The sequence below is a fragment of the Columba livia genome, chromosome 7 (assembly GCF_036013475.1).
Source record: "Columba livia isolate bColLiv1 breed racing homer chromosome 7, bColLiv1.pat.W.v2, whole genome shotgun sequence".
In the NCBI taxonomy this organism is placed as follows: domain Eukaryota; kingdom Metazoa; phylum Chordata; class Aves; order Columbiformes; family Columbidae; genus Columba; species Columba livia.
In genome coordinates, this window is record NC_088608.1 from 40,489,768 (window position 1) to 40,498,439 (window position 8,672).

General features: G+C 60.8%; 1 protein-coding gene across 1 annotated transcript; it reads right to left on the reverse strand.

Moving 5' to 3' along the window:
- Positions 1 to 710: 710 nt before the first annotated feature.
- Positions 711 to 5,909, reverse strand: LOC135579941 (ubiquitin carboxyl-terminal hydrolase 36-like). The gene is made up of 11 exons (XM_065069994.1): positions 5,392 to 5,909; positions 5,101 to 5,318; positions 4,245 to 4,355; positions 3,848 to 3,950; positions 3,449 to 3,516; positions 3,008 to 3,078; positions 2,742 to 2,824; positions 2,305 to 2,416; positions 1,875 to 2,015; positions 1,503 to 1,603; positions 711 to 1,212 (listed from the first exon to the last, which is right to left on the reverse strand). The coding sequence occupies exons 1-11, from the start codon at positions 5,907 to 5,909 to the stop codon at positions 711 to 713; spliced, it is 2,028 nt and encodes a 675-aa protein (XP_064926066.1).
- Positions 5,910 to 8,672: the final 2,763 nt, after the last annotated feature.

Sequence of the window (8,672 nt, forward strand, 5' to 3'; positions counted from 1 at the left end):
GCGGGCACAGGAACCGGCAGCAGCAGGTGAGGACGTGCACGGTGGTCCCCTCTGCTCTCCTCCCCTGGGGGGCCGCCCTGCAGTTATTGACATAAAGAACAACTTGGTGGTCTAAATAAAAGAGGTTGCTGTGAGCCAAGAGGAGAAAACAAAAAGGGGAGCCCAGAGAAAGGGGAGGGGAAAAGACACAGACAGGGAGAGGGAAGTGGGGGAGTAGAAGAATCAGAAGGGTTTTCCCTTAGAAGCAGAAAGGAAAAAAGGAAGGAAACTTTAAGAACAGAACCCCCAGTGCAATCCCCAGCCCCGGCTGCACAGCGGCGCCCAGAGAGCCGGTGCAGCCGCTGCCTGGGGAGGAGGCGACTCTGCAGCCTCCAGCTGTGGTGTCACCAGCTCCCATCGCCCCCGGGGACACGCTGCCCTGACAAGGCTGGCAAGGCCGCCCCGCTCCAGGGACTGGCGCAGCCACCCCGCCATCCTGAGCAAGGAGGCAGCAGCCAATTCTCCAGCCTCTGCAGGGATGGGAACAAGAGCGGGGGCCTGGCCCCGCACCCCGACCCAGAGGGAGGGCAGAGCCCTGGGGTTTAGGGGCTCTCCCCGCCCGCGTCCTGCTTAGCAAGGTGCCAGCATCATTCCTGCACTCCCCAACACAAGCCCCGGCTCCGGAGGCACGAGGCACCTACTAAAGTCTCTGGGCAGAAGCTCAGACTCACCTATGTGTCGGAAAGCGCCAGCTTCTTGGCCGGTGGTGGTGACATGGTGCTGCTGGGCTGCGGAGCAGCCCTGGCCGACAAGAAGGCTTTCAGCTTTGCCAGCACCAGGCTGGCAGAAGCCCTGCTGCGAGGGTCCCTTGCCGGTGTCCCGGTGTTCTCCCTGCTGCTCCACGGCTCCTGGCCAGGGATGGGCTCCGGCAGCCCGGGGGAGGCGGGCAGGGGCCCGGGCTCCCAGCAGCGCTTCCGGGGAACCTGCGCTTTGGCCCCACTGGTGTGACTGGGGCTGCAAAGTCCTGGAGCCGCTCTGGGCGCGGGTGGCGGCTGCGAGGAGCGCGGCTTCTTGGGCCTCTGGGCTGTGTCACCGGGAAATGCTGCAGCTGCGCGTTTGGCTTTCAGGGCCAGCTTGGGTGACGGTGACCCAGAAGGCAGCTTGACACGGCCAGGCAGGCTGGAGGCAGCTTTGGAAAAGGGACCCTCTGAGCTCTTCCCGGGGCTGGGGATCCTGGGGAAGGCAGAGCAGGGCACGTGTTAACTGCCAGTGTCGGAGCGACTGCAACACTCTCGTCATAGCTGCGCACGAGAACCAGGAGCCAGAAGCTCCGAGGAGGTGAGGAGTTCTTGAGCTGCCGCAAAACTACAACAAGGGGCTGCCACCTTCCCCTGAGCCAGCACACGCACGTGGGCACTGGGGCTACTTGGGCCAAGCTCCTTCCCACATCCAGGCATGTGCCCCCAGCCCTGTCCCACACGCTGAGCAGGGACAGAGGGACCGGGGACACAGGGCACGCTCACCTGAGGTAGAACAGCACATACGCCTGCTGGTTAAGGACCACCTTGATGTTACTGGGGCGGACCACGTTGTCATTCATTTGGTACCACTGCCCGTCGCTGGCCTGCGGAGGGAGAGAGAATGGGGTCGGGCTGTGTCCAGGGACGCTCCTGGCCTGAGGAGCAGCAGGAACAGCGCCCGTCGGCAGAGCTCCGCTCCCCAAAACCCGCAGGTGACCCCGGGCAGCTGAGGGGTCTCTGCAAGAGCAGAACTCCACACTTCCTGTGACGGAGCACAGCCCGTACCCCACAGTGCTCCACACCACGCACCTCTGCTGAGCACCCTCCTGCCGACCCCCAGCACAGAGAGGTGCCAAGAGAGCGCCCTGGGCTCACCTTCACGTAGCAGTAGTAGTGTCCTGAGTGGCTGCTGTACCCCGAGTGCACCAGCACCGCGTAGAGCCCGTACATGACCGGATCCCCGCTGGTCTGGGACATGTACGGGCGGATGTTCAGGAGCTCAGGGTAGCCCACGTCCTGCAGAGAGAGGATGTCTCAGAAGCCTGCACAGCAGATGGCAAGAGCAGCTCAGCTGTCCTACGAGTCCTGTGTCACGAGGAAGGGGGAACCCGCTGTCCACAGGCAGAGCCCACAGTGAGGAAGATGCCGGGATGAGCCAAACTCCCACCACAGCACAGCACAGCTGGGGAAGGGCTGCAGGACTGCGGTAGAGCTCGCACCGCGCACAGAACCGCCTCCCACCCTGCTCGGGGCAGCAGGGCCTCGGGACAGGACACAGCCCTGCTCTGGATTGCTGAGCACTCACCTTTGTGATCTTGCCTCCAGTGAAGTCGGCAAAACGCTTCAGAGCAAGCGTGAGAACCTTGGGCGCTCGGTGGATGGTGAAGCGTTTGGTTGCCGACACTTTCTTCTTGCATCTGCACAGGGAGAGCTTGAGCTGTTCATGCTGTTCCGACACCCAGGTGCTTGTCAGCCCTGGCCAAGCCACAAACCCCACGGAAATGACCCTGGTGAGAGCGGGTTCTGCTCCAGGGCACCTGCTCACGGCCAGGTCTGCTGGCTCAGGTCCCCGTCTCAAGACGAGGGAGATGAGGAGTGACAGGCTTCATCGCAGGCTTCACAGCCACGCACGTCACGGTTTAGCGGTGGAGCAGGTAGAGAAGCCCTCCTGTACTGCAGCTGCCCTCCTGCTTCCCACCAGCACACCCGCGGCCCCTTCCCGCCCCAGCCCCGCACACTCACTTGTCACACAGGTAGGCGTTCTCTCCGCCCAGCAGGTCTGGCTTCACAAACAGCTCCAGTGCCTGCTCTACGTTTGCGGCTTGCTGCCAGGACAGAGGAGAGGTCAGGGCCAGGCAGAGGAGGCAGCGCAACAACAGAAGCTGATTCCCTCTTGCCTGCACTGTGCCTGACACTGGCAGGTTAAACAGCCTCGAGCAGTAGCGGTGCAGCTGCAGGAACATCCCCTGCAGAGCAGAGCTCCTCCCCACCTGACCCTGCCCCGGTACCGTGATCTCCACCGGCAGGTCCAGACAGGGGTCAAAGGTGTCCGAGACTGCTTTGCACATCGAGCACTTCACTGCAAGAGAACGAGCAGTGAGCACCCCCTGGCACAACACGGCACCACCACCCCCAGCACAGCGCAGGCGGCTGCCGTGTTCCCCCTCTCCGCGTTTGGGCTCTGGGACGGCAGCACCAGCATTCGCAGTCTGTACGTGCTGGGACAACAAGTGTTGCGGGACAGCTGGCAACGTGGGTTCCTTTGCTGGTGGCAATGAGCTGGGGACCCACAGCCAGCAGCTTCGTGGCCCACAGATACCAAAAGACTGACCAGCTGCAGCTCTGCATAATTTGCACATGCTTAGTGACTTTCCCAAGTTACTGCAAGGCTCTCGGGGAAACAGCAGCCCTGAGAGTCACAGGCCCAGGCCCTGGCAGCCAGCACTCACCACGGGACCGCAGGGAACCGCCAAAGATCTGGTGGATCAGGGTGGTGGCTTGGGTCTGGCGATCCAACCTAGAGACGGCAGCTCGGATCACACAGCGCCCGCCCCAAGAGCCACCCCCACGGGCCAGCGCTGTGTCCTCAGGATCCAAACCCAGCCCAGTCACAGGATTTGGGGACAGAACCGCAGCTGTGCTGGGGTGGAGGTGTCAGGAGAAGGCAGACAGCAGCCCACGGCTGTGTCACAGAGGGGCAGAGAGCTGGGCCATCCACCCCAGACCCTGGAGTCAGCACCTCCCTCCATGAGCCCAGCCCGGGGGACACGTTCACCCCACAGTCCCCTCCCGCGGGCACAGGGGACCAGCAGACAAGGGCAGTTGTCACCACCAGAGGCCCCACATACTCGGTGCAGTCGGGCAGGCAGGCCTTCTGCATGGCATCGATGGTGAAACGGAGGAACTCGTGTGCGTCCTCTTGCCTGCCCAAGCGGATGTGCGGGGCGATCTCTGCAGGAGAGGGAGGGATCAGCCGCAGCACGCGCTGCAACAGAGGCAGGTCCTCCCGCCCTCCCTCGGGGCAGCGACTGCGGGGTTTGAGCTCCCTCGGCCCAAACCAGACGTCAGACTCATGTGGGCCGTGGGGGAAGCCCCACAAGGCCCGTGAAGGCCCTGGCAGGCTCAGTGAGTCGTCTTGGAAGAACCTCTGCCAAGACCTGCCCTGATCTCAAAGGTTCTGCTCCTGCAATAGTCTCTGCCCTCCTGCACGGCTACAGGAGGGGACGCGAGGGCAGCCATCCTTACTCTTGAGGTCCCGGACAAAGGACACTGGCTTTATCACGCTGCCGCTGTTCGCGAACGCCTGCGTGACGTGGTTCTGCATGACGCATGTCACGCAGAAGCCGCTTTGGTGACCTGGAGTGGGAGAGGAGAAGACAGGACATTGAGGACAAACCCAGGAGAGATGGAGGCAGTATAGGGGACAGGGAATCTCTGGTCCAGCACGGCTCATCCACGCTCAGTTTTCCTATGAGCTCTGTGCTGCAGCAGAGCTCTGGGGCATCCCGGGGTCACAGGGACCAGCACACACCACCCCGGCTGGAACAGCCCCAGTCACAGCACCAGTCGCTGCAACCCTCCAGATGAGACAGCATCCACGTGGAGGGGAAACAGGGCACAGGGACTCGCTGATGAGCCCACGGATCAGCCCTGAGGGGTCGATCCCACCGGAGCCCTACGGACAGGGCTGTGAGCCCCACGTGCTCCCCTCGGTCACGGCTCGGAGCAGAGCCCACCAGATTCCCGTTCAAAGCCGCCTGTGAACCGCACCTGCAGCCTGTACGCAGCCTTGTGCCCTGCGCTCACACGGTCCCCACAGGCTGCGGCTGTTTGGGACCCCTGCTCAGACCCTCATGGACCCATCTTAGTCCTGGCTGTGTCCAGCACAGACAGAGCCTCTGAGACGCAGGATGCAGAGCTCGGGAACACTGCTACGGCCAGGAAAAGTGGATGCTCCCGTATGCAGGAATGTCCTCTCCACGGAGAAACGGGCAGGAGGGAGCAGAGAAGGCACATCCCGGCAGCCGCACAGCCCCGGCAGAGCCATGCGCAGGGTGCTGAGCGCAGCCCCGGGACAGGCGGGCGCTCGCCTCCGACTCACAGGTGCGGCTGTGCTCCCTGGAGAGCAGGTAGTTGGCGAGCGGTGGCGTGTACGTGAGGCACTGCAGGGTGGCGTTGAGGAAACAGGTGTTTCCCAGGTTGAGCAGCCCGGCTCCGATGCGCTGGACACGCTGCCACTGCATGGCGAGGCGCCCTGCAGGGAACAGCCCCTTCTGGGGCGCAGGGACGCCGTCCCCGAGGCGCCCCGGGGTCCGGTCGCTGCCTGCGGGGAGAGAGAGGCGGGTGAGCCGCGGGCTGCGCAGCGCAGGGAGAGCCCCCCGGCCCTCTGCACCCACCCTGCTTGCCCGGCTGTCCCTCCTCAGCGCCGCGGGGGTGCTCGGCGGGCTCGGTGCGGGGGTTGAGCAGCAGGTACTTGGCCCGCAGCAGCTCCGGCTGGCCGGAGAAGCCGTGGCTGGCGGGCTGGAACTCGATCTTGTGCAGCAGCACCTTCGTGGCCGAGGTGCTCAGCAGCCGGCCCAGCGCCCCGGCCTCGCCCGCGTCCCGCCGCGCTTTCAGCAGCTCCCTCGGCTTCGCCGTGCCCGCCATGGCGTGTCGCCGCACGTGCCACCGCCTCGAGGTCGCGCCGGTCTCTCGGCCTCTCCCTCTCCACCACCACACACGCTTCCCGCTCCTCCTTCTCAAGTCCCGCCCTTCGCTGCGGTCACTCGCGCTCGGCTCGGCCCACTGACTCCTCCCCTCGCCTTCGCCGTCCGCTCCGCTCCGCGTCCAGAACAGGACTGAGCTGCGCCTGCGCGTCCCGGCAACGCCAGGGGCGGAGCCTGCCGGGGGCCAGGCTTGTTGTGACGTCATCGCGCTCCGGCCACGCCCCAGAATCATTAAATGGTCACACACTGTGGTTTCAGTGCAGGGGAACCTGGACACCGTGGTGGATTTGGCCAACAAAAGCCTCTGCAAGTCTTACAAGGCCAAGGCGCAAGGTGTGCGCTGGGGGCGGAGCAAACCTGGTGTCCCGGGACAGGCTGGGATGTGACCGGCTGAGCAGTCCTGAGGAGAAGGGCGTGGGAGTTATGATGGGTTTATCTATATTTACTAGAAGTCTCTTAGCATTTTTTTATTTTACTAAACGGTGTTTCTCTCAGTCCAAATTTCTCCCTTCACTTTCGATTCTTTCCCCTATTGGGAGGGGAAGGGGTAGTGGGTGAGTGATCAGCTGCCGTGGTTGTGTTGCCAGCTCGGGTTAAACCACGACACGGGTGAAGGTCCAGAGGAACATCTGTCATGGTGGGGTCAGGGGCACTTGAGCTTTGTGGAGCAGCTCAGTCAATTGGGCCTCTTCAGTCTGCTGAAGGGGACACAGGGTACTGGAAAAGCAGCGACTCCTGCTTGGGGAGATGATGGGGGAGGCAAACCCTTCTGCAGTGGCGGCTGGTGGGACAGAGGCAGCAGCCACCAGCACCCTCCAGGGAGCTTTGAACGGAGCATTGGGAAAAACTGAGCAGGTGTGTGGTGCTGCCCTGCAGCAGGACACCCGGGGACTCTCGGTGATCCCCGCCTTTGGAGGTTTCAGCTCACCAGAATGTCACCCAGCCTCACCCTGGGGTGGCTGATACCCTACCAGAGACTGCCCCATCGGTCCCTTTCCCAAAACCCCTTCCGTGCTGTTGGAACGATAAAGGACTCAGCATTCCAATTTAATGTGAATCACGCAAAGCCATTTATTACAGAAACGAGCTTCCTTATATATGCAACTATTCTCCGATCGCACGTCCACGCTCCAAGCATGTATTCACTCATTGGATATCATCTATGTTCCCGAGCTGTCCACACGCTGGAGTCCCTCTGATGACAGGTCCGTTGATTTACGTCACGTTGAGGCCTTGTTATTGTAGAAATGCCTCTCTCCCAGAGCAGGTCCTGTTTTCAGCTTTTCGGAGTGGCCTTGAGATTCCTTTGGGCCTGACTAATTCAACAATAAATCTCCATCTAACCGAAACCCCTCCATACGCGGATGCTGAGGGAGCTGGCTGAGGTCATTGCTGGACCACTCTTCATCATCTTTGCCAAGTCTTGGGAAACGGGAGAGGTGCCTGAGGACTGGAGGAAAGCAAATGTCACTGTAGTCTTCAAAAAGGACAAGAAGGAGGACCTGGGTAACTATAGACCAGTCAGGCTCACCTCCATCCCTGGGAAACGGCTGGAATGACTTATGCTTGGTGCCATCTCAAGGCATGTCAAGGATAAGAGGGTCATTAGGGGCAGTCAGCATGGCCTCACCAAGGGGAAGCCGTGCTTGACCAACCTCATTGACTTTTTTGAGGACATAACAAGATGGATGGATGATGGCAGAGCGGTGGACGTGATCTACCTTGACTTGAGTAAGGCATTTGACACAGTCTCCCACAGCATCCTCACAGCTAAACTGAGGGAGTGCCGTCTGGATGACCGGGTAGTGAGGTGACTGGCTGAAGGGAAGAAGCCAGAGAGTCATGGTCAATGGGGCGGAGTCCAATTGGAGGACTGTATGTAGTGCAGTGCCTCAGGGGTCAGTACTGGGGCCTGTATTATTCAATACATTAATTAACGATTTAGACGAGGGAATAGAGCGACTTTCAGCAAGTTTGCTGATGACACCGAGCTGGGAGGAGTGGCTGACACGCCAGAGGCTGTGCTGCCATCCAGAGACCTGGACAGGCTGGAGAGTTGGGCGGGGAAAAATTAAATGAAATATAACAAGGGCAAGTGCAGAGTCTTGAATCTGGGCAGGAACAACCCCAGGTTCCAGTATAAGTTGGTGTCACGGAGGCACCCCGGGGTTAGTTTGAGGGACAAGAGGGTAAAGAAGTGAGAAGTAGGGTTTTAGCCCTCCAAAGTGACTTGAATACAGGTTCAGATATCAGTTGAGTAAATTAAGGGCCAGCAACTAATACAACAGGAGGTCCACAGTGTGCATGCACGTGGCTTCACCCAAAACAATGCCGGAGCCACCCCTGAGTCCGGGAAGAGTCCACACTTGCCTGAACACGGCGTGGGATTATTTTTAAATACACGTGCAAACGTGCACGGAATATTACACGTGCTTATGTCGAAGCACGTGAGGACACATGCAAATGTGCACGGAAAGTATAAACACATGTGCAAAATGTGCACGGAAAGTAGATGCACTCACAATCCTGTGAGGGTTAATTTTACTCACACCCGTGGCGGCAAGGCAAGCGGAGTCTTTGTCCCGGGCAGGGGGCGCCGTGGCTCCTGGTGTCAGTGGCTCAGCTCGTGCTCCAAGAGACCCGCAACAATGGGCGGACTCTCGACGAGAGTCCCGTTTTTTTATTGGGTGATCAGATCTGACTGTGGGCATTCCAGAAGCTTCTCTGCACCCCCACACTGCCTGTGGGGGTGCCCCTGAAGCCTCCAAACATCCCCCACACTGGCCACGGTCGTCCAGCGGCTCCCTGGCACCTCGTCACTCCCTTCTCCTAACAGCCCTGGCCAGGGGGCTCTGGGGCCAAACGAAAGAAACTGTAGCAAAGAGAGAGGGAGATGTGTCTACTCCTTCCATGATGAGGGAGGGAGGGTGAGATAAGGGGGTTTGCTTTCTGCCACAGTTGGGGAATG